The sequence below is a fragment of the Puma concolor genome, chromosome B2 (genome assembly GCF_028749965.1).
Source record: "Puma concolor isolate L17-30 chromosome B2, mPumCon1.1.hap2, whole genome shotgun sequence".
Taxonomy (NCBI): Eukaryota; Metazoa; Chordata; class Mammalia; order Carnivora; family Felidae; genus Puma; species Puma concolor.
The window spans coordinates 117,815,725-117,841,853 of NC_141671.1; the positions used below are offsets into that span (position 1 = coordinate 117,815,725).

At 40.6% G+C, this 26,129-nt stretch overlaps 1 protein-coding gene across 9 annotated transcripts in view; it reads right to left on the reverse strand.

Annotated features, from left to right (window-relative positions):
• Nucleotides 1–13,655, reverse strand: part of PTPRK (protein tyrosine phosphatase receptor type K) — a 571,143-nt gene extending 557,488 nt beyond the window's left edge. For all 9 annotated transcript variants that reach the window (XM_086707798.1, XM_086707791.1, XM_086707797.1 and 6 more), the window contains exon 1: nt 13,297–13,655. In XM_086707798.1, the coding sequence (XP_086563924.1) occupies nt 13,297–13,393 (97 nt within the window). In that variant the 5' untranslated portion in view covers nt 13,394–13,655. The remainder of the gene's footprint in view (nt 1–13,296) is intronic.
• Between the last annotated feature and the right edge of the window lie 12,474 nt (nt 13,656–26,129).

The following is a 26,129-nucleotide window of genomic DNA, read 5'->3' on the forward strand; positions in this document are numbered from 1 at the left end:
CGGTTGCCAGGACTCGTGGCCAGCCTCTGGCCTCTCTTCCTACGGGTCGCCCACCACTTGCGACAATGAGCTTCACTGAAGCCGCAGCAGACAGAAGGCTGATCAGAGACAACAGAGGCAGTCGATAAACAGCTGTAGGTCGCAGCAACTATGAATCTGCAGCCAAACAGCCAGGACCTCTGCATCGGAATGTTCACATTGTGAATGTGCATTTACACACAGCCTCCGGGAGGCCGCCCCCCAGTCTTCCTGCTCATGTTCCCAGAGGGAGAATAAGTGGTGGTGAGCCTCTAGAAAGACAACTGTGCTCGCTTCTCTGTCCAACCTGTTTACACCTGTTTACACTTCCTATTACTCAACTTCTGGGAAATTCCACTTGATAGAATTCTATTATCATTGCAGCAAATTTTTGCATAATGCTTTTTTGGTAGGCTTCTAGCTTTTTGTGTGTAGACTCAAGGATATGGAAAGATTGCTGACACAATGGATTCTCCCAGGCAGCTTCTAAAGTGGACCGGCAAATTGTTGGAGACAGTCTGAACTCAGATTTGCCAAGCCACAGGCAGGGGTATGGTCAGTTACAAAATAGCTCCAGGCTTTACCCGTGAATCACTAGATGTGAAGCTCTGCAAAAGTAATCTTTAACCACTCCTTTAATAATCATAAAAGTCACATCTGCTCCCAAAGGGCAAGGACAATGCCTGGCTTGCTTGCCAGCATATCCAAGACCTGCCACAGCATTGACACTTAGCAGATGTTGAACGATATGTAGAGTGGAAGAATAAATACAGACATATAAACCTTATCAGAATCACGCTCTGGCCAGCCAGGCACACCAGTTCAGATAACGAGAGCATTTTTTGTTTCTTCATGAAAATACTCAAAGGAAAAACTATACTTTCCATAAACTTGCTCTATAGGATTGCAGTCCTTAAAACATTTGCTTAACATTTTTCAGTAAAAGTGTTCATAATCATGCAATCTTTACTGACATATCTGGAGAAAACACAAATATTGTTTGGGAGCATTACAGAGTAGAGTTTACTTATATAGAGAGAAAATAAGTATATAGGTGAAAATGAATCCGAGAGGGTACATTTTATGATTCACGATACGAAATTTACTCACTGTTCACAAGAAATGTACTGGCTTCTTTCTCATACCACTTTCCCCAAAGCTTAGATATGCAAACAGATATACAATGTATAACTGCAAATGTGCAAAGCATCTATTGGTTTCATTTCCATTGTTCAGCATATTATTTTTGCCTTCAACAATAATTTATTATCAAACTTCATATTCCCAACAAAAATAAATTATATTTTATGGTAGTTTACAATTATAAAAATACTTTCATATACATTATTAATTTTACCTTTCTTCTTTTTTTTAATGTTTATTGATTTTTGAGAGACTGTGTGAGTGGGGGAGGAGCAGAGAGAGAGGGAGATACAGAATCCGAAGCAGGCTCCAGGCTCTGAGCTGTTGGCACAGAGCCCGAAACGGGGCTCGAACCTACAAGCCTTGAGATCATGACCTGGGCCGAAGTCGGACGCTTAACTGACTGAGCCACCCAGGCATCCCTAATTGTACTTTTAAAAACTGTCTTACTAAGTAACTAAAGAAGATATTACAATCACTCTTCATTGTAATATTCCCATTTTAATGAGAAGGAAATTAAGGATTAAGCAGAAAGGTATTAACTCCAAATCTCAGAGCCGGAAAGTAACAAAACTAAGACTGGCACACAGTCACAGCATGCCCAGTGCTCCATGCACTTAATGGACTCACAGGGGCGCCTGGTGGCTCAGTCGGTTAGGTTAAGCATCGCTCTCTTGCTTTCAGCTCAGGTCATGATCTCCGGGTTTCGTGAGTTCAAGCCCCACACTGCACTGGCAGCTTAGAGCCTGAAGCCTGCTTGGGTTTTGCTCTCTGCCTCTCTCTCTGCCCCTCCTCCACTCGCTCGCGCGCTCGCTCTCTCAAAATAAATAAATAAACTTAAAGAAAAATGGACTCTTATATAGATCTTCAAAGAAACCTTTTTCTCTCTCTGAAGCAGATCACTGCCAACCTCATGACCTCATACATTACCTAAGTATTTAAATGTCAGTTTAGCTAAAGTGGCAAAAATGGGTCAATACTAGATAGCACTCTGACTCAACAGGCCAGGTTGTTAGGCAAATTATTGCAAACTTTATTCAGGAATCACGCCTGATAAGGATATAAATAAGGGATAAAAAAGAGTCATGGAGGAAGCAGGAAATACATAGGGAAGAAATTAGTAATTCAGTAACTTTTTTAAGATAACAAAGATGTGTTGAAAGAAATCTCCAGTGACAAAAAGAAGCATGCTCCAGTCAATAAACCTTCTTCCACAACCACTGTCTTCACCCCTATGTTGCCAGGCCAGTTGCTCTGGCCAGAAAAGGGCCATAGCAGCCATGGAAGTTCCTGGGGATGACACTCTGGTCTAAACTGGCACAGCCACATTTGAGCCCCTGGTCCTCAGACACACCCAGCTTTAGGCCACCAGCACAAGTATGCATCTAACACAGGCCCGGTAAATCTCTCATTATAAGTGGGGGAGGCTGGGCAAACAGCTAGTTTCCCACATTTCATTCAGTATTCAGTACCCCAAGCTATTTCTTATAGCAACTCTTTTGAATATCCCATGTTGTTCAGAAATGCATTACAAAGTTAGGCACAAGAGCTGAGAAGATCAAAATTATAAACAAGTTCACCTTCGTCTCTTGAGTTTTTCAAAATTAGTTTCCGAAGTGAAGAGTTTCTAGGCTCAATTTCTTTGGGTCAATTAGCATCATTTATCACAGCGTAGCTTATCCCCTGACTTCTACTAAAAATAAACAAATGCATGCATGCATACATGTACCTATACATGTACATATGGAGGATAAGTGAAAATCAAGCAGTTTCCTAAGATGGTCTCTTCTATTCACAGACATATTAATTACTATCACCTCATATCTGGATTCCAACATTTTTTAATTTTAAATTTTTATTATTATTTTTTTTTGAGAGAGAGAGAGAGAGAGAGATGGAGTGCATGAGTGGGGGAGAGGGGCAGAAGAAGAGGAAGAGAGAATCCCAACCAGGCTCCACTCTCAGCGTGGAGCCTGATGCGGGGCTCGATGCCAGAACCCTGAGATCATTGATTTCAGATCTCAGCTGAAATCAAGAGTCAGACACTACCCTGTGAAGCAGCCAACTCTTAATTTTGACTCAGGTCATGATCTCAGTGTGTGAGTTCGAGCACCCCACAGGGCTCTGAGCTGACAGCACAGAACCTGCCTGGGATTCTCTCTCCCTCTCTTTCTGCCCCTCTTCCACTCAGGCTCGCTCTCTCTCTCTCTCTCTCTCTTTCAAAATAAATAAATAAACATAAGAAAAAAGTCAGACACCCAACCCACTGAGCCACCCAGGAGCCCCTGGATTATAATTTTAATGAAAGCCAATCCTTAGGTCAGGCTTGCTTTTGAAAACATTGCTTTAGAACTTTAAAATACAAACCAGAATAAGTAAACAAAAGTTTAAATAATAACTACCTGTATAAATTACCATTAAGCAAAACAATGTATATGTTGGTGACAAAAGTGACCTAAAAATTAAAAATCTTGAATTTGAGCTAAGTTCTTCCAAGCTGTAGGACTTTGGACCAGTTATACCAAATGAAGGGGTATTAACTTCTAAAGTCCTTTTCACCACCTAAAATTCTGTGAATTTTTAATGTTGGACTTAATCATGAGGCAAAGACAATAAAATAATGAAAATAATAAAACCCATGCTTTAAAGCAGTCCCCAAAAGAAACACTTCCAAAATTATGAACTGCTGGTCTGCAATGCACACAAAACTGCCATGTGCAAAGTGCCTCTGTCCTCTCTTCCTCCCCCGCCCTCTTCCCCTTAGATTCTGACAACACTAGGCCACTATGCCTTCTTGATGTTACCATTAGTGGTCCATAGCTGGGAACCAACTAATGCAACTGCCTTTTCCTCACCATATACTTTCTTTCCCCTCAAAGGATTATAAATACACACACATGTCTACCACACTTTCTTTGCTTTTACTTCTCATGCCGTACTAAATTCTATCTTGAGTAACCACACTGTAGTTTGGTTGTCTTTCCAGAACCCATCCTCCTATCTGTTGATAAATGATGGTTTGATCCACAGTGCCCCCATCAGTCCATGTGACCTGAGTGGGGATCTAGAGCTGAACCCAGAATCCTAGTGGATTAAGCCAATCAGTGTACTTGCCCCCCCTCAGTTGGAGCCTTAAATCAGGGGGGCTGGATACGTGATTGCTGAATCTATTCAGAGTGAACCTCGGGGCCTTTGCAGGTGCGACCACCACATAAAGCACACATTTTCCAAACACACGTGAACCAAAAATCTTGTGGTATGGGAGCCGCCAAAGCTACCATGCCTCTAAATGGAGCTTAAGAATGAAGCTCCTGGAATGCCCCAGAGCTAAGCTAAGCAGGCAGAAAGGGATCATACCCCAGTGGAGTTATGTGAACTCGACATCAAGCTTCAGCTGAATCGTCAGTTAGGAGAGAAAATAAATTCTGCTTGTATCTGGTCTCGGTCGCCTTTTCTGCCAACAAGCAACCAAAAAAATGTTTACGTGCTACAGACATGTAAATATTCAATAATGAATTTGGGTTCTACAAGTTCCTCACACACCTGAGGCAAGTTATGACGTAACCTCTCTAGTCCTCAGTTCACAAAGCGCAGAGGATTCCTATCTTAAAGGATTATCATGAGGATTTAAATTCATGGGAAACATTGATCATAAGGCCTGGCAGGTCGTAGGCACTCAGTACATGGCTGCTTTTATTGTTTTTTGCAAGAGCTCCTCTCCCATGTGTGCGAGAATAAATTAACCTAATTACTGCTGACAAGAATCAAAGTAGAAGTAGTACAAAAGGAAAGCTCTAGAATGTGTAGTAAATTTAGAAAATATAACAAGTCAAAATCTTCAGACTCTAAAGCTCTTTAAGGTGTCTAGAAGTACCTTTCAGAGTTTCTCTCCATCACTAAGCCGCACTCTAGCACTGATCTATCTGGAATTAAGCCTCTTCCGTTAAACACCAGTGTCTAGAATAAGTACCTGTGGAAATCATTGATTTGTAGTTTATTTATTAATCCAGCAACCATATTCTTTGTATTTCGAACAACACAGGTTAAGAGACTTTCACTTACAGTATCAAACATGCAGAGAATTCTGTTGTGTGTTGCCCCAAACTCCAGCTCCCAATATCATAACACAACCAACTATTATGGGTTAATATTAATTTATATTTCTTGGTTTTCATTAGTCTCTGCCATAACCATGTCATTATGCCAGTATTGTCTAAATCGCTAGTGAATGGCAAAAACAAATATAGCAGTGGTGATTTAATCAGAGACTTCACTGTTAAAACAGCCAGCCAAAGTAGACACGTTTAGAATAGCAAACGGATAACAAAACACACTTACAGCCTCATTAATAAGAAGGCAATTAGGTCTTCTGGGAAAATTCATTTTCTAAAAGAATGCTAAAGCAAGCTATAAAATGCAAGTAAAATTGTGTTTTGACATGAATACTATACACTGTCTATTACATCATAATTTTTCTCTTGAGAAAACCGACAAGAATCTGTTCTTAAATATGAGCACAAAAGATAGTAAAAAGAACACCAGTTATATTTAATGCATTCTATCTAATTCTCATTCATTACATTTGACTGTCCTTAAATGAGCTCCTTATTACAAAGATCTTTACATTACACGTAGAAGCAAAAGATAAATATAAAACAAGAAACTGCTGCTAGTAATATCAGAGGGAATATCATTTCCTGTATCAACATATCAGTGTGCTAAATAAAAATTATTGGCATAGGTGGCTCAGTTGTTTAAGCATCCAACTTCGCTCAGGTCATGATCTCACGGTCCGTGAGTTCGAGCCCTGCGTCGGGCTCTGTGCTGACAGCTTGCAACCTGGAGCCTGCTTCGGATTCTGTGTCTCCATCTCTCTCTGCCCCTCACCCGCTCACACTCTGTCTCTCTCTGTCTCTCAAACATAAATAAACATTAAAAAAAATTTTTTTTTATTTATTGGCTGATATCACATTTGGTCCCTTGATAACATCCTTACCTTTAAATATGTTCATAGCCAAAACTATTTATATTTAGCCTTGTTTTATTCTCTTATGAAAATATTTCTTTCAAAACTGTTTGAGTATTCTTTTTAAAAAGTGAATACTACTGCTGTTTTGATGTGTCTGCGGCGTTAAATTATAATTAAGTAAATACTGATCAGAAATATAATTCCAGGGAAATAGGGAAATGTGTTTCACATTGTAATTAATCCCTTCACAATACTCTTAGAATTCTACAGGAAAGTGCATGTGACAAATCTTTTCAAGATGAGCTTTCTTTGGCCTAAAGCAGTATTTCTCAAAATTCAATGTTCAAGCAAATCACCTGGGGGTTTCATTAAAATGCAGATTCTGAGTCAGTTGTTCTGAGAAGGGCTCTAATAAGTGACTCCAAGATCATCACAAGTTCCCAAGGCTGCTGTTGCTGGTCCCTGGACCACAATTCAAGCAGCAAAATTCTAGGGCACCTTGGAGCTGATGAATCCAATGACCATGAAGCATTCAGTCATCAACCCCTGGGTAGGCTGTGAAGCCACCAGAAAGACTTCCTCTCTACTCTTGAATTTGCTGAATGACCCAAGGAGAATCATATCAAGGAGCTGTGGCCAGTATGTCACTTAAGCAGCTGCGTGGTCACCCCACCCCCCAACAAAGATTAGGGGAATCTCTGTAGCTGGTCAGCTGCTACTCTGGACGGGGTTTGGAGAATCAGCCTAAAAGCAGCTGGTTAAGGAACAGGCTGACTGGGAAGGGTTTATATAAATAGACACCAATCTGGAGGAAGATTTATTATTTCTCCATTAAAAGTATAGTACAATATATTATATACTCCATAGTTCATGTGTCCATGTCAGTGTTTTCATCTATGAAATAGGCAAAATAATTATCTATTTGCAATACTCTTTCCAAAATAGAAGTACAGGAGTTGGATTCCATCTGTAGATGTCCTTAGCTTCCTTCTCACCTGAACCTTTGGACGATGAAATTCTATCATTGTTAAGATGTGTGTGTGTGTGTGTGTGTGTGTGTGTGTGTGTGTGTGTGTGTGACATACACAAAACACATACTTCTATCTTTCAGCCTTCCCAACAAATTAATGCAGTCACTCACCTAGACACTCTTTTATTTGGCCTTAATTCTGAGTTCCTCTTACAAAGGTAATTCCTAGAATGACTACCTGCAGAAAAATTCAGCCAGCACTGCCTTGTTCATCGTGTTTAGTAACAGAGCTCTACAATCATATAAAGTGGAAACACAGATTATTTCACTCAGGACTACTTAATTTGCTCCTAAAACAATTGTAAGTGACAAAATAAGCCACTTGTAATTTTTAATGGATTATCAACACACAGAGGAGAAAGCCAAAAACCCCAAGCAGAGTTAAGTGGTGATATGGCAATGTTCCCCGACTGGATCAATGCGGTCCTTCCATCCCAGGCCCAGTGTTTTCCCAGAACCTCGACACTCTGCAAAACCTCACAAAACCAAGTTGAATTATGTATGTTCAAGCTTTTTTTAATGTTTATTTATTTTTGAAAGAGAGAGAGACAGAGCACGAGCAGAGGAGGAGCAGAGAGAGGGAGACACAGAATCCAAAGCAGGCTCCAGGCTTGAGATCATGACTTGAGCTTAACCGACTGAGCCACCCAGGTGCCCCTGTTCAAGTTTTTATTACTAAAATATTAACTACAAAAGAATTTCCATAAGAATACTTCAGGAAAATAAACATACTTCTCACAACACAATCTTCATGGAACTAATAAAAACTTTTATGTGGAACTAAGTTTCTTTAAGAACACTGTTCATAAGAACACATTTCTACTAAGATGGAGTTTGAAGTCTGTAAACTATCTACCTCCAGAATTCTGATATCAAACATTCAAACAAATTTTCTTCATTTTCCACAGCATAGCTGTATGTAACTTATCTCACGGATGTCAAAATAAAAGGCAATAAGGTCCTCAAGTGTGCTCTATCCCCATTTACAAAAAGGAACTTAAAGTCTCTCTTCCATTCAGAGATATATAAGCACAAACACTGTGACATTAAAATACCATTTCATGAAAAAATAAAATATCATTTCATGGATGTACATACAAGTTTATTTCTGGCTTCAGTTAAAATTAAAATTATCCTGATGGACAGACCTACTTACCTCGTTGTCAAATCCCAGTTTAACACATCATGAACTGGTAAGATATCATTGTCAAGATATCACTGTTCAGTAACTATGACAAACAGCATGAGTTTTGGCGAAAAAACAAGTCATGTTCAAAAGCAATTATAACCTTTTTAGGCAAAGAGAAACACACTTGATAAAGGAACACAAAACAAATACATATGATCAAAGGGTAAAGTCTGAGAGGAATACACAGAGGGAAATTTTTACCTCCACAGAATAAGAAATGAATGTGTTTGGACAAAGGCAAAGGCTGATTCCAATAAACAAATCAAAAACAAGGCTTCCCCCCCTCTCTTTAGAAAATTAAAGATCAAACACACACACACACACACACACACAGAATCCTAGTGTTCTTTGTTTTGTCTTTAAGAACAATCTGTAAACTCTCTTGATGTTTCCTGCTCTGAGTCGTGCAGTATTCCTCTTCCTGCTCTCCATGAAGAGCAAGCAGAGGAAATGGGAACAGCACAGGGCAGATGAGGACAGCATTTTCCATGCCTCTGAGAAGTACATCCATATTTAGCATGATTTACACTGTCTTTAATACCACCTTGAGCAGACCTAGATCACTGCACTTCAAAAGTATTAGTAGGCAACAACACAGTTTCTCTCTATAGGACCATATCACGTGAATCAAATGTTTTTTTTGAAGGCCACAAAAATGTGTTGCAAACCATCATTGGTAGAAATGTGAGATTTGGTGGGAAAATTGGCGTTTGCTCTGGGTAGTGGTTGAGTCACATTTCCAGTTTTTAAGAACAGGTCCAGCACCACAAGATATTCAGTGAGAACAAAAAGGCTGTGATTTTGTGTGTGCGCATGTGGGCTTTGTTGTTGCTAAAGAGGAGTGGGAAGGAGGGTGGGAGAGGGGAAGAGTGGCAGAGGGATTGACATAGTTTTCAAATTCGCATTTATGAATACAAAGAGAAGAGCTGTCAGCAGCACAGGTGCCAAAGCCCAAATAGCAGCCAGACCTGCCTCTTCCCGTCTGGGTAGGCCAGACACAAAATGACATCTTGCAATCTAGGAAAATCAGCAGAGTCAGATATATGGACAACAGTAAGAGAAAAACCAGTCCTGGAACTGTCCAGTTACGTACCATTACTAGCGTCAGAATTTAAAGTTTCAATGAATTGAGGGACGAGGAAATCAACAAGCGAACCTTGAGACAAACTGTTTCTGATGTATTTTTGTAGTAGGTAGTAAGTACAAAAGACATTAACTCTACATACAGAGACATCGAGTCAGACAACAGGAAAGTGTCATTGTTTTAGATGAGTTGCGAGGTCCTATGGGATCAAGTGAGTGTGCGCTTACAGTGTGACATGTCAGGAACTGTATGCTAGGTGAAGTCAGGATCTTGAGCTGCATTTCCAGGCTCACATCATACTAGAGACACAATAGTCCCTCTCTAGGTCACTGATAAGACTGCATCTAAAACCATGCATATTTTTTCTCCTTACTGAGATGAAAAAGCTGAATAACCAAGAGTTGAACAAACAGCTAAATGAATGGACTGAAAATATAGTTCTTCTGTTGGTAGAATACTAGAAATGTTAATGACCCTTCCACAAGAAGCTCAAGTAACAATTTACAAGAGGTAAGCAAAAAAAAAAAAAAAAAAGAAAAAAAGGATAATTTGTCTCACTGTGCTGATAAAATTATAGTCTGGCCAAACTAGCATGTTTATGTTTAATAAGGATTAAAATGAATGACCAGCAAGGGAAACACATACACATGCTCCTAAATTGTCACACACAGTGTGGCAAGGACACACATATACTGTCCTCACTCGGCGAGTGTGGGAGCGAGCAAAGGTGACTCATGTCAAGGTACTTACCCACCTTAATGTAGGATGACTACACCCCCAGAGAACTGCATAATGCTTTACAACTTACAGTGTCCGTTCACATAAATTATTTCATACCATCCTCATAAAAACCAGGTGGAAAGGTTAGGACAGGTATTATTATCCCCATTTTATAGATGAGAAAGCTGAGCTTCCAGGTGACTTCATCTGTGACTCGTTTTGTCAGTCATCTGAGTCCTAGTACAGAAAACTTTCTCCTATTATAATATCAAGAGATAACATTGACACAATCCAGTGAATAAATGTCAGTGCATCTTTGTGCTTCTATGCCTCAGTTTCCCCAGCTATGCCGCTGGTATCGTTTTAAGTGAAAGTAACGTAAGTTGATATTCATAGGCTGTTCTGGTTTTAAAGAGGTTCACCATGCAGCATTTTTACACTTTAATTCCAAAAACTAAGAAAAAAATCACAGTTATGAAAAAATATTCTTAAATTTGTGGTTTAAACAAAGCACACTGGATGAGTATATGACATATCCAATAATCCTTATTCTTTCAAAATTTGCTTCTGACACTTACTACATTAGGAGCCACATGATAATATCTAAAAGTGGTAAATTGGCCTTAATGGATGTGATTTAAAAGATTTATTTAAAAGGTTATTTAAAAATTCTTAACATATATTTGTTTTAGACTTTTAAAGCATTTTGTTGAAATTCCTTAAAAGAAATAAAAGTGCATTATTTAAAGTAGAATATAAGGGAAAAAAACAGCAAGAAAGAATACAGCTCCAATGTGTGAATCTATGTATTTGCAACAAATCTGACTACCATAAAATCTGAGGGCAGCAGAATACCACATGGCTTAGGAAAGCCAAAACATGAAAATCTTTACAAGACAAACTTTTAATTCATGGAGAAAAAGGCATATTCACAATCTGACTTTAAGCAGGGGGAATAAAAAGCATTCATTTCTGGGCATCTATGTAAATCCTGAATGACAAAATTTTTAAGGCACAGTCCTGCAAGAATTGCATTTATCAGGACTGCACATTCTCTTTTTTACATGTAAAACATAAAGTCAAATGTTTTACATTGTCACTACAGCAAAGTCAGGCATATTTAGTTAAATTACTTAGAACTGGATGCCAACAAATGCAATTGTTCATTAGAGATATCTAAACTCCAGGGATCAGAAAAGCTCATCTACACATTCTGTTAAGAGGAAATTTAATATTTACTAAAGGGTAAATAACATTGGAAAAGGCAAAAACAAAAGTTTCTTTATTGCTGAAAATTTGTCCATCAGCTGTTGAGACATTAATGGTTGCAACTCTTGAATACATGTAAGTTTAATCATGCAACTGGTAGGATTCAAACTTTCAATTAACAAACTACATGCCTTTTGAAGCATAGGCTCTCAGTGCAGTGACAAACACTGTGCAGAAATCAATACCCACTCTAACTTGCCTGCATATAATGACTTACATCAAGCACGGTTCCGATACCAACCGGCATTGTATGTCAGAGACGCATGCAGTAGAAATGCTTACTCCAGAAAGAATTAAATTAAGCCATCGGATCATTCATTGCATAGATCTGTTGCACTGCATACATCACCGATATACATAGCTTTTCCTCTACACGCTGCATTTCATAATCTGCCTCAGTGCTGTTGTCCAACTCCTTTTACAGAGTTCCACAGAAGGGGAGAGGGGATGGGAGGGAAATCAACATCCCTCCGGATGAAAACACTCTGAGTTTATTTCCGGGAAACAGGACAGCCACAACAACCGACAAGTGCAAAGTAAGTTCGTTCTCGTTCTCCGCGTCCTGCGGCCTCAGCCAAGAGCGCGGCTGTCACTTCCCCGGTCTTCTCCATCACCCCTCGGCCACCAGTGCATCTCCATCTGCACCGCGAACCAGGGCAGCACTAGGGCTTGCCAGCCGAGCCGAGCTGGGTGGACTGGCGAGAAAAGTTGTCAGGACCGGCGAGAGGCAGACAAGCGCCCGGGAGCCCGCTCCCGAGCATGCACCTGGTGAAACTTCAGAGCCCCCAGAGGAGAAACCGAAAGAAGCAACCAAGGAAAGATAATAAAACTGGAAGGGTACAGAGTACAGGGCTGGGAGAGACGGGGTTTCGCGGACTTCTCTAAGTGGCTTTACCAAGAACCCCAAGAGCCAACCTGCAAGACCGCACCACATCCCTCCCTTTGGGCTCTCCCAACTGCCGGCGGTCGTTGGTAGCCCCCATCATTCAGGCGGGCTCCGGGGGTCACCGCGCCAGCTTCGCGGTGCTCCGCCGGAGGAGCGGGCTGCCACCGCCCGGGGTCAAGCTTCCCCGGCTCGGCGCCCAGACCTCGCTGCGCAGGACGGCTCGGTGTGGATCCTTAGAATCATATTTCAAAACATCTTACAGTCTCCGCCAACACACACACGGAACCTACTCCACGCAGTGCCCTAACCCACAGGGCAAAACCGGGAGCAGCCAACACCGGGGGAGGAGAAAGGGACTGGGGGAGGGACAGGGAAGTAGTTAGACAATAGTAAAGGGAGGTTATTCCCAGGACAAAAAGCACCTGGCAAAGCGCGCCGAGGTCAGTCCCTTCCAGTCTCCACATTTCTGACAATGGCTTCCCGGGGACATTTTTTTTTTTTTTTTTTTTTTTAATGCTCCAGAGGCAGACAGCAACAAGCCCGCACCACGAGCAACAGAGTAGCCGTCCCCAGAGTCGTAACTACTTTTTCTTTCTCTCTTCCCCAGCGCGGTGAGCGTGCGCTGGGCGCCGAGGCTACCAGTTTAAAATCAAGGTCTCCCCGCGCTCCCGGACAGCCCTGCCAGCCCCGGCCCGGAGCGAGCCTCCGAGAGGAACAATGGGGTGCAGAGATGAAAGTTACCTGCGCCAAGTGGCGCCCAGCCGGGTGCCCCGCGTCCTACCTAGCACAAACTCTGGGGACATCTCTCCCTCTGCCCTGTGCCGCTCCCCCCCCGCCCCGACTCCCCGGCCGCGTAAGCTTCCCGCGAATCCTTGCCCCCGGCCCCGGCAAGGAGCCGGCTCCAGCCCCCGCGAGCCCCGGGCCGGAGGCGTTCGTCGGGACTCCGGACAGCCCCCACCCCCCTCCCCCAGCCGCCCGAGCCACTCACCTGCGGAGAACTGGCCTTGGGCCGACCCCAGGGGAGACCAAGGGGAGAGGAGCAAGAGCGGCACAAAAACAGGCAGCGCCGCCGCCGCCGTATCCATGTCGACTTTGGGAGAAGTTTCAAGCAGCTTTGCAAAGAGCTGCCGGGGGGGATCGCAGCGAAACCCACGGCCGAGGTGCCGGCCGGGCCTCGCACGGTGAGGGCGGGAAGTCCACGGCAGCCCGCCGGCACTTTTGCCTTCTTCGCGGTGCCCAAACTACCGCTGGGGCGCAAGCGTCGCCCGCGTCGCCGGCCGGCCGCGGCGGCAGCTCTCCATGCTCGGCGGAGGCTGCTCCTGTTAGTCAAGAGTTACTTTGCTCGGGGAGGGACGGGGGCGGAGCCGGGGGTGACGTCGCCCCGCGGGCTCCGGGAGCTTCGGAGGAATGCAGGCTCGGGCGCGGCGCCGCCGCCTCCTGCCGGAGAGTCGCGCGCCAGCCCCGGCCGCGCGCCCAGCGCCTCTCGCCGCCTTTGTTCGCCGCCCGCCGCCCGCCGCCGCTCGGGGGAGCGGGCGGGAAAGGGGATCTGCGCCGTTGGCTGCCCAGTTTCAGAAATCGGAGTTTGCGAGGCGACTGTTTGGTAAGCAGTGTGGCCGGACCACAGAGGACGGGCGCAGAGAAAGCCCGGCCGCCCGGACAGGGGCGTCTTGGGCTTCTGTCCCTGCGGTGCAGGTTCCACCGGAGCGGTGGCCGGTAGGAAGAAGCGGGAGTGGAGAAGCGCCCTAAGGAAACACCCACCTGCATTGAAAACTCCCTGTTCCTTATTCTTGTAATAAGGAATAAGACACCTGACCCCACCCCCAGGAAACTTGTTGTCCCTTATTATGTAAAAATAAAACTTGAAGCCAATACACGTTCGGTAACTTTCCAGTGTGAACAGCTGGCGTGTCTCCTTTCTGGTTTATTTGTCATTTTCCGAATGTTTGGATTTACTCTCTGCTTCGCTGACTTTGCTTGTGGTTCTGAAACCTTCCGGCCTCTTTCCACGTCTTCCCTCAGGAAGAGCCTAAGAACTGCATCAGCGCTCATTATCCCTTCCTTTCGCATAGGTCTGCTGGAGTAGAAAAGGGCTTCAGCTTTGTTTTTAATATCTAATAGGTACTTAAGACATAAGTATTTAACAAAAGGACTTTGCACCGACAATGAAAACAGCAACGGATGATTTCATCCGGAGGAAAATGATGCTATATTATGACAGTAAAGTATTTTACAGTTTGCTGGTTCTTCAACAGCTTGAAGTGGTTTCACCATATGCCACACTTAACTTGCTTCTGCGAAAAGACTATATAGTGCACACTTTATTCCTTTTTGTAAAATATCAAGTAAAATAGATGCAGTCACAATTGAATACACACTTTTATTAAGAATTTTAATGTGGTAGATACAATTCTTGGAACAATAGGATCTATTGATTGACATCTGTCAGGTACTCAGATATCTTTAGCCTTTGTAAATAAGACATTGTGAAATGCAACTTAACATTCATATAATTTATTTACCAAGCCATACATCCCTCCTTTCTACAAATGAAATATATGCTATTAGTGCTATTAGTGACCAAGTTTATGATACAACTGGAAATACATATACGTATATACACATATAAAATCAGGAAGAAAAAGACTTTTTAAAATTTTTGCTTAGAATAGAAGCTTGATTAAACAGAATTTGGAGTTTTCTGACTGGCTGATTAGCACACTGACTATCCCAACACCTGTCAATTCAATTCAGCACAATAAAATTCATTCTTCCTTAGGGTGCAAAGAACCTTTTTTTTTTTTTTCAACTCACTAACCTATAACTGCTCTCACATCACTGTTCCTATTTCTTTGAGGAACATTCCTAAATCCTAGGTAACAAAAAACTGAAAGACATACGTTTTCTTTTTGAAGGACTAAGGAGAACTTTGTAAAATTTAGCAGGAATATGCTTCAGGAAAACCAAACAAAAACCCACCACCCATATACTAATTCATCTATTCTTCTATAAAGAAAAAGATGAAGGAAGTTCATGACTTGGTAGATTGGTTTAAACACACAAAATGCGGGGCGCCTGGGTGGCTCAGTCGGTTAAGCAGCCGACTTCGGCTCAGGGCATGATCTCGCGGTCTGTGAGTTCGAGCCCTGCATCGAGCTCTGTGCTGACAGCTCAGAGCCTGGAGCCTGTTTCAGATTCTGTGTCTCCCTCTCTCTGACCCTCCCCCGTTCATGCTGTCTCTCTCTGTCTCAAAAATAAATAAACGTTAAAAAAAATAAATAAACACACAAAATGCTTGTTTAAAAAATTAACATGAGGGGTGAGGGTTATCCACACTGTTCTTGCCTTGGGCATTCCTTGGGTCAACTGATAGAAGATTCATTTCACTTTAACAATGCTGGAAGTAATAACAGTAACAAGTAATATTTACAGAGCACTTACAATGTGCTAGGCCCTGACTTAAGTAAGATATGCAACATCTCACTGAGGTCAGACAACAATCCTTTGACGTCAGTACAATTATCACTCCCATTTGACAAATGAGAGAACAGGATTAGAGATTAAGTAATTTGGTCATCGGCACAAATGTGAGTGAAAAGTGGGTAAGGGGAAACAAAGAAATGCAAGAAAATTCTCAAAAGGAATCAGCAAACCAGCAAGAATGACTTCTCACTAAAAGTCAAAGGCGTAAAACAAAACTTTTAGACAAGAAAATAAGTCCTTTTGTCAGTTGTCATGGATGCTGGCCATAATAACTAATGCTGGCCAGAGTGCATTGAAATCCTTTGAGTAGAGTATGTTTGTCTTCCACATAGTATTTAGCAAGTATTTGGAACTTAGTAGATCTCCATTTATTTAGAAGAATGAATGAATGTATCAATCAATCCATAGAAGTATAAATCTGGTATAACTTACAAAATAATAGTCAACATACATTAAAAATCACTAAAATGTTCTTCTTCCTCAATCTACTAGCTATTCTAAGGAAATAACCCAAAATATGGAAAATGGTATATACACAAAGATATTTGTCATTTTCAAAGGGGAAAAGTGGAAAAAATATAAATGTCCAACAATAGGCAGATTCATGAGCATTATCTAAATACAATTATCTCATGGCCACTAGAAACTGAAACTTATAAAAACAAGAGCAAGTTGCAACATGGGAAAACTAAGAAATAACAAAGACTTAAAAAAAAAAACATACACCATAATATTGATATAATTAGTAGATATAGAAAAAAAATTATAATTGCCCTTTCCTACCATTTGAGGTATATATGAGAGCGTATCTTTTAAAGAGATTTCTATTCTGATTGCAGATTTACCACATAGTAACTCCACTCATGAATTTAGATCTGTGTTGGAGAAAATATTTTCTGTGGAATCCCAGTTTTACCAAAATTTCATGAGTATGACTGGAAAATAAGCTCTGCAAATCAAATAAGCTAGGAGAACACTGAATTGAGAAAGGTAAGTAGGTTCCTTTCCTATAACAGTCTTCTTTACTATATAACTCTTTTTTCCATGGTTATCAATATGGTACTATGCACTATGAATCTGGAGTGGGGGCAGGGGGACAAGAATGCAAGGGTTCTCAAAGTTTTGGACCACAGAACTCTTTAATAAAGAAGTATTTCTGGGGTTCCAGGGTGGCTCAGTCAGTTAAGCATCTGACTTCAGCTCAGGTCATGATTTTGAGGTTCATGAGTTCGAGCCCTGCATGGGGCTCTGTGCTGACAGCTCAGAGCCTGGAGCCTGCTTCAGATTCTGTGTCTCCCTCTATCTCTGCCCCTCCCCTGCTTGCTCTTGCTCTCTCTCTCTCTCAAAAATAAATAAACATTAAAAAAAAATTTTAAAGAAGTATTACTCATAATTAGCATTTCAGGGGACAGGGTTGGGGAAGCACTGCTATATCTCTATATCTCCATTTCCTTCATATGAAAATGAGGCTAATCATTCAGATTTTCAGATGACTAAATGAAATACACTTGACTCAAACAATGTGAGGGTTAGGGTCACTGACCCCAGCACAATCAAAAAGCCTCAGGTTAGTTTGACTCTCACAAAACTAACAATAGCATATTGTTGGCCAGAAACCCCTGGATAACATAAACAGTTGGTTAACATATATTCTGTATGTTATATGTATTATATACTGTATTCTTACAGAAAAGCTAGAGAAAAAATGTTGAGAAAATTATAAGAGGAAATACATTTATAGTAAACTGCACTGTATTTATTGAAAAATATCTGCATATAAGTGGACCCGTGTGGTTTGAATCCGTGTTGTTCAAGGCTCAACTGTATATGTTTTTAATATAGATTTTTAATATAGATGCAGTAGGCATAAACATGAAATAGTCTGGATGATAATAGTTGCTGAATAAACATTGTTTTCTTTCTCTTGTTCCAGTGAAGGATTATGCACAAATCTGTACCCAGCAGAAGCAAAGTTTTTTTTTAAATTTTTTTTTTTCAACGTTTATTTATTTTTGGGACAGAGAGAGACAGAGCATGAACGGGGGAGGGGCAGAGAGAGAGGGAGACACAGAATCGGAAACAGGCTCCAGGCTCTGAGCCATCAGCCCAGAGCCCGATGCGGGGCTCGAACTCACGGACCGCGAGATCGTGACCTGGCTGAAGTCGGACGCCAACCGACTGCGCCACCCAGGCGCCCCTGGAAGCAAAGTTTTTATTTACCCAGTGACAGACCAAGAGTACCCAAAGCCTATGTTTATAAGCAATTAGATAACATTATCAGCTCGTTAATAAAAACTAATTGCTTACATATGCTTTTCATTTTGCAATGCCTATCCACCCACATGATCTCAATCTATCCTCAATCTATCCAACCTACGAAGTAGCCAGGGCAGGTAGGATAATTACCTGACAGAGAAAACTGAAGTTTAGAGGGATTAAAATACTTGGCCAAGGTTTGGCAATGATCAATAGCAGAGCTCTCTTTGACCTGGGTATTCTGACTGCAAATCTCATTCCCACCCTCCCGCCAATGCCTATGTACTTAACTCTCATCTCTAAAAAGATTCATCTGAGTTAGGAGCAAAATCCTCAATGCCAAGTCACCAGACCAAAACTCTTGGGCTAGCAGGTGGCAGTGAGGCTCTATTTTCTCTTTGCAAAGAGTAAAAAGAAAAAGAAAAAGAAAAAGAAAATAAAGCATTTTCTTAATATAATATTCTTGCCTGGGTATGTATATACCCAGGAAGGGAGGGGCAGGGAATTTCTGACAATAAAGCCCTTGAGCAGCGCAGAGCCTTCCAGAAAAGGAAAAAAAAAAGTATTATGTCTTTGAAAACTGTTGTTCTGAGTGGGTGTTGGGTCTTCCACTGTAGGGCAAAGCCCAATTGCTCCCTGGAGTAGTGCTGGGACCTGGCCAGTTACTACTTAGGTCTTGACATCAGAACATCCAGGAACAAATTGAATAGTGATGGCTGTGTGCCTAAGTCTCTAAGGAAATTCTTCTCTCTATATGTTCTTAGGTAATTTTGGATCAAATGGAAACAAATGCACTGTATTCAAAACCAGAGTTATTTTGTGAGTCCCTTGAACCCTTTAAAATATCCATAACGGGGGATTAGTTCAGAAACACTAGTCAAGAAAATGCACGCTCCAAAGGTTTTATCCAGGGAAGAAAAAAAAATTTTGAGCAGCTTGAGAGCTCGGTGTTGCCAATTTGGAAGAGCAATTTGCCTACAGCTGGATATAATTAACAAGCATGGGTCAAAAAGGAAGCCAATCATAAAAGTGTGAATTGGATTGAGGTGGAGGGATGGGGACAGTGACAGTCAACTTCCAGAACTGGTGTATTCTGACTTCAGAGTCTCTCCTCATTTTCAAAAAGCCTAGTCTAATGATGTTAATAAAAGATTGAACTCAGAGGGAAAAAAATTAGGGTCTTCATAGTACCCTAGTGTGTGTTTGATAAATTAGCTTTTCTGGAACACTATAGGGTGCCTTAGCCACCCTTTATACTAGCAAGTAATTTCCATGCTGAACAAAAAAAAAAAAAAAAAAAAAAAAAAAGAAAAGAAAAGAAAAGGAAGGAAAAAGTTGTGTTTTTTTTCCTGGCTCACTAGAGGGAAAAAAGGTATAAAGGTACAAGTAATATAGCATCCCATTGAATACTATTTGAATTCTTCTGGTCTGAATGGAACAATTATCCTGAGGACTTTTTTTTGTTTATTTGTTATTTTAGCAAAACCAGGAAAGGGGATAACTCTTACAACTAATTAAATTCATCATGTATTCAATAATGCATTTTGCAGGGTTAAGAGCTCATATGCAAAGCTGCAGCCTGAGGAGAATTAACACAGCTGAATGAGAAATTCTCTAATGATTGTGCTCCTTCCTTCTTCCCACTTATTTCTGAAGGGGGTTGGGGGCTGGCTTCACATATGGAACCCTGTGGATCTTGCCATCTTTATTCTCTGCTTATTCTGATCTTGAGACGGAATGAAATAGAATTCTGAACACACAATGTGGTACTTCCAAGACTCTGGAGATTTTTCTAATCCTCCAAATGTTCTCCAATAAAATCTTCCCTTTACACTGTTGGTGCTGCCACAGCATTCATAACCAGAGGAAGTCTGACAAGAAAATGAACCATTAAAACCTACACACAAACATAGGGGCTCATTTCAGTGCTGACGTCCTCTTTAAAGCAAAGCAAAGAATTCATTTTGTCATTTGCAAGCATTTATTAAGTGTACAATACAGTACTAGTTACTCGATGGGGGATATAGGGGAATTAGTAGTTTGCATTTGAATTTAACAGACAAAAAAATAAGAGACAACACACCATATGTAGCATGTGTGTGTAATATATATGTACAATTGTGTGTGTAATAATACACATGCACACGCGCACACACACACACACATTTCCTAAATGTGAAAGACAAGAAAACAAAGTTTTAGTTCATGGTGAATGAAGTACAGTTGGAGGGAATAGCTTTTTGGAGATGACTATTTGGAGCTACATCTTGAAGAAAGTGATGGTTGTGGGGCCCCTGGAGGGCTCAGTCACTGGAGCATGCAACTCTTGATCTTAGGGTTGTGAATTCTAGCCCCACATTGAGGGTAGAGACTGTGAAAAAAAAAGTGATGGTTGTGACTGGCAAAAAGTTCCTGATGCATAAACCATTTTTGGAGCTTGAACTTACACAAACTGGCTTTCTGTGAAGTAGGGTGCTCTTGAAAACTGACCAAAATGTGTCTCTCATTGGCTGTTGTACCTGTCTGTCCTTGAGATGAGTTCTTATTTTATTGTTGAATGCTTTCAAATCACCTAAGAAGTCTTGGAAGATACCTAAAATACAGATTTCTTATAACATCAGTTTATATGTTTTTAAAGCTTCCTAACTGTCTAAACTGCATAGGCCCACAAAAGAGATCATTAAGAAATAGACTTACAAGTCCACTAGAGTATTAAAATTACATGCAGTTTCTTTGGAGCCATAATGAAATAGTCAATTAGCTCTTTTACTTGTTGACAACTACAGCTGATATAAACTAATGGTCCATTGATCTCAGCAAAAAGTCAAAAAATGACAAGCAACGATTGTCTGGGGAAAGAATCAGAGGCTGAGATAGGTCTAAACCTAGTTGTTGCTGTTTTTTTTTTTTAATTTTTAAATGTTTTTTTGTATTATTGAGAGAGAGAGAGAGAGAACGAGCAGCGGAGGGGCAGAGAGAGGGAGAGGGAGACACAGAATCTGAAGCAGGCTCCAGGCTCTGAGCTGTCAGCACAGAGCCTGATGGGGCTCAAACCCAGGAACTATGAGATCATGACCCTGGCTGAAGTCAGACGCTTAACTGAGGCACCCACATGCCCCCACATCTAAACCTAGTTTTATTTCTGTTTCTGCATGTGAAATGGTCATAAATAACTATTTTGTATAAACTTTAGAGAAGCTTGTTGCACAAGGAGAGTGTACATAAGAAATAATATTAGATAATTAAAAAAAACACTTTACATGGGGTAGTAGGAAGAAAAATGGCAACGTCCTATTCTCCACCAAAATATCCATGTCCCTGGAACCTATGAATATGTGAATATGTTCCCTTGTGTGGCTAAAAAGACCTGAGGGTATGATGAAGTTAAGGATGTTGTCAGGTAAATTTATCCTGGAATATCTAGGTGGGCTCAATGTCATCCACAGGGTCCTTTTAAGAGAAAGGCAAAAGAGTAAGAGAGATGAGAGGGTGGAAGCAGAAATCAGAATGCAGAGAAAATGCTACACTGCTAGCTTTGGAGATAGAGGAGGGGGGCCATGAGCAAGTGGTTTCTAGAAGCTCGAAAAGTCGAGTGAATGGATTCTCCACCTTGATTTTAGTCCAGTGAAAAACAGTCAGACTTATGACCTCCAGACTGTAAGATAATAAATATGAGTAGTTTGAAGCCACTAAGTTTGCAATCATTTGTTACAGCAGCAATAGGAAGCTGATACACATGGGTTATCTCATTTGATCCTTAAAGCGATTATACTCATCTAACATGCTCAAGTGGAAAATGAAAAAACTGATACTTGAATAGATTAAGCAATCTGCTTAAGTAAGAGGTGAAACTAAAGAGCAAATTCAGGCCCTCTGCCTCCAGAGTCTGCAGTGATGAGAAGTATGCTATTTCAAAACACTAATTTTGAATGACAAGCATATATTGAATTACCACACAAAAGCAAATTGTGGTAGAAAATTTATAAAATTTTTAAATGTATTTGAAAATTTCTCTCTTCTATATATGCAATGAATACATTTCTTAGCATTCTGCTACCATTCCTTTGCTATAAATGCTAGCAATCACATTCTATTCAGATATAATCATACTATTTAATCAGAGAAACACATAAACTGGGAGATAGCCTTTGTCAGTAGTTATTTAGAAGATTAACCATCATTTACATTTGGTATATTTCCTGTCGTAATGATTATTATGTTGTCTTCTATAGATTATATGCCATTGAAGGGCTGAAACTATATTCCTCTATCTTCTACAAGGCCCATGCTCATGTCCCCCCACACATTTGCTTAAATCTTTTACATGTGAATCTGCTGGTCATTACTTCTGGGGATCATTGCCTCCTTAGGAATCAAACTTAAATTGGTGCACAGGTTGTCATTCTAATTCCCTGAAAGTTAAGGATTATGTATTGTTTGTCATTATATCCCTGCCCATAAAATAGTTAATGTTATATAGTTGTTCAAATAATGATAGTTCAGAGATGGATGGGTGGATGGATAGATGGATGAAAAGATGGATGGTCTTTTCATGGATAGTCAAGTGGTTAAATAGTCTGGGAGGAGAAGGGAGAAGGTACAGAATTTTGAGACAATGAAAGAACAAGTCCCAGGAGAGATAGCTTAAAAAAAAAAAAAAAAAAAACACAGACACAGAATAAAGTAAGAAAATCTTAACTTCTATGGCATTTGAAGTTAAAAGTATCATTCTGATACAAGATATTGAAGACCATTTTTTCCTTTATTACATTTCTATTTTTTTGTTTATAGCTACAATATTGATCAAGAATGCCAACTTAGTTTAAACTTTTATGTTCTTTTTGCTGATGAAATATTTTATTTTAGGCATAACAAATAGCTGTCAGCATCACTTATTTGCACGCAGAGATACTGAAGGTTTATATTCACAACTCATTTTTTGATAGGTAGAATTCAATTTCTATTGCAGCAGTGAAATCTGTGAGTCTAATCCAGGGTATCTTGGATAAAATGAGATTGCACCCTGAAACACTTTAAGACTATATTTTTTTATGTAGGCTCCACACCCAAACTGGAGTTTGAACTCACCACCCTGATATCAAGAGTTGTATGCTCCACTGAACAAGCCAGCCAGCCATGAACCCCCAGTTTAGGGCTGCTTACATCATCACAGATCTGAGAGTTTGGGGGGTTATCCTTCCTAGATAGGTTGAAGAAAGGGAAGCTAAGTCCATACCTCTTATTTGAAATGTTGTCTTTTGTGCTCACTTCTTCAGCACATATACTGAAATGTTGTCTTTTAATCATAGGATACTTTAGTAAATAAATAGTGATCAGGTTGATAGCCTGGGATCCAATTACTGGTTATAAACCCTTCATTCAGTGGTTTGGCTGAGACATCTCTTCTGCCAGCCTGCCCCACACAACGTAATTTTTTTCTTTATTTACTTAATAAATACTCACTGTGTACTTCACACAGTACCGGGTACCATTCCGCGTGCTGCCTATACAGCAAGGTACAAAATACGCAAAAAAAATCTCTGCCCCGTGTTTATACTCTAGCTGAGAAAGATTAAATAGACAAATAAATAAAACATATCGTTATAATTAATATTGCAATATCTGAAAAATATCAGAAAAAAAGAGACTTTTATTTTATTTTGCTTTTGAAACCAAACTTTTGGCTGAGCACAGGAAAAGAATGTATGGTTAATAGACAAGAAAACAGTTTTTTTCTAAACCACGTGTACTTCTATTTCATGACAAATTGTAGGGCACCTGGGTGGCTCAGTAGGTTGGGCGTCAGACTTCAGCTCAGGTCATGATCTCACAGCTGTTGGGTTCGGACCCTGCGTTGGGCTCCGGGCTGACAGCTCAGAGCCTGGAGTCTGCTTCAGATTCTGTGTGTCTCTCTCTCTGCCCCTCCCACACTCACACTCTGTCTCTCCCTCTCTCAGAAATAAATAAACATTACAAAATGTAAAAAAAGAAAAGAAAAATTGTGTAGCTATAGCGATTTTCCTTTTTTACTTTGGCTGCTAGGAAACACAGAACTAAATTTGCAGTTACGTTTAGTAATTGTGTACAGTTTGCTGGTCTACCTCGCTATGTACTAAATTCTGCTTGTCTTATTTTACTAGTCTTCCCTGTTTTCCTTTCACCTTGACTTCTTTACTCATTTATATTTTAATGTACTGGTTTCATTTTTGTAAACGAAGAGCTGAGTCTACCACTAAATAGGCAAATCATCGATCAATCAATCGATCAATCTACCCCAGGAGAATGACTACTTAAATTTTGTGGATTCACAGAATAGATCAAGAGGTTCTACCTTCCTGCTTCTTAAATCCTTTTAGATGAAAAATGCCAAGTCACAGAGAGGTAGGGTGTCTTATCTAAGATTTGTAGTGCGTCCTTAAAGCATGTGCTAATTAACCACTTGTCAGGGTGAAATGGGAATAAGGATGGCTTCTGCATTATGAAAGGCTATGGTTAAAATGTAATTTATGGTTGGGCATCTTTAAATCACAGAATGCCACTAGCTTTTAAGTTTCTATCTCCTCTATGTGACATTCTGCCAGTTATCCTTGGATTTTGGAGAGAGAAAGAGATTAAGATGGCCCACCAGGTCCTCCAAATTCTTAACAAAACTGTCAAGAAAAATAAATCTTGGTACAGAATCTATAAATCTTAGCAAATGGACATGTTTGAGGAGACTAGGTAAGACATTAGAAGTGCCTTTAAATTATCGCAACCTATTCCTGCATTAAAAAAAATTATGTGATTCAGATCTAAAGGTATGGTTTCTCAAGAAGAAAAATGACACCTGAGTTAGGAAGTGACAAGACCCATCACAGAGCTATTTTGTCCAGTAGTAATACAGCTGCTGATCAGTTTACTAAGGAGCCCAAGGGCAGATTAATTATTTAGCAGTGGAATAAATTGAAAAGTTGGCCCTAACTACTTCAATCAAAATTGAAACACCAGACTCTGCAAAACTCTCAGCAATAATCACAGAAAATGCAAGTGAATTTGAAACTAGGTTTTGCAATTGTTCTATCATCACCATCTCCTTTTTCTTCCCCTTGAACCCTCAGCCTCCATTTCCCCCACTACAGCCCATCCAATTACCTCCACTCCTTTAATCCATATGCCCACTTCTTGTTAACCAATACCTTCCTGATATGGCCATTCCTCAATGCATCTTGCCCTCTCTCCTTCCCTCTCCCTTCCTTCCTATTTTTAATGCTCTGTACTGGGCATTTAGGGGAACAGAGATGGGACACAAGGTCCATACATCTAACAGCTTAAGTCACCATCTAATGTTGAGCATGGGGGTAGGGAGAACGACATGGGAAAAACAAAATAGAAATAAAGGCAACTATGATAGGCACAATTAAGGTACAAACAACCTGCTGGAAAAAAACAGATGAAGAAGCAATTAATTTCTGTCATTTTTCTAGCAAGGATGGGTGACAAATATCTTTACTCTGTGTACTCCCCTCCCATCTGTCTCTCTCACTTCTAATGGGGACAATTTGGGATCTGAGTTGTCAGTTTCTGCTACTGAAATGTGAAACTGGAGGATGAAATTTATTCTGATGTCAACCACAGAAGAAGCTGTATTTAACTTAATATAGTGAAAGAGTAGTTTGGTGGCCAAATCTCTACGAGCGACAACAGTCTGAGGTCCCTGTTGCCAGTGTCTGCTTTAGGACCCCCAATACCAGTTGCTTTCAGTCATGTTTTCTCATCTCTCCCTGTCTCCCCCAACCTCTCAATGCCTTCCTAGGATTATCCAGTGTTTTGCTTTTGCTTTCTCACTAGTTCCTTGTACCAGACTATTCTAGCTGCTGTACCCTTCGAGTACAGACTAGGCTTTATACCAGGATGACCTTGATTGCCTATATGTTATGAATTTCAGGGTACTCAGGGTACTCTTCAGAGTCACTTTGTGTAAAATTCCATCATTCCATGTGTCTTATCAAATACTCAAATATTTTTGTGAGGGTGGAGCAGAAGGTCTATGCATCATTTATACATCCGTTGGAATTATTTCAAACATCTAGTAGAGCTGAGCTACTT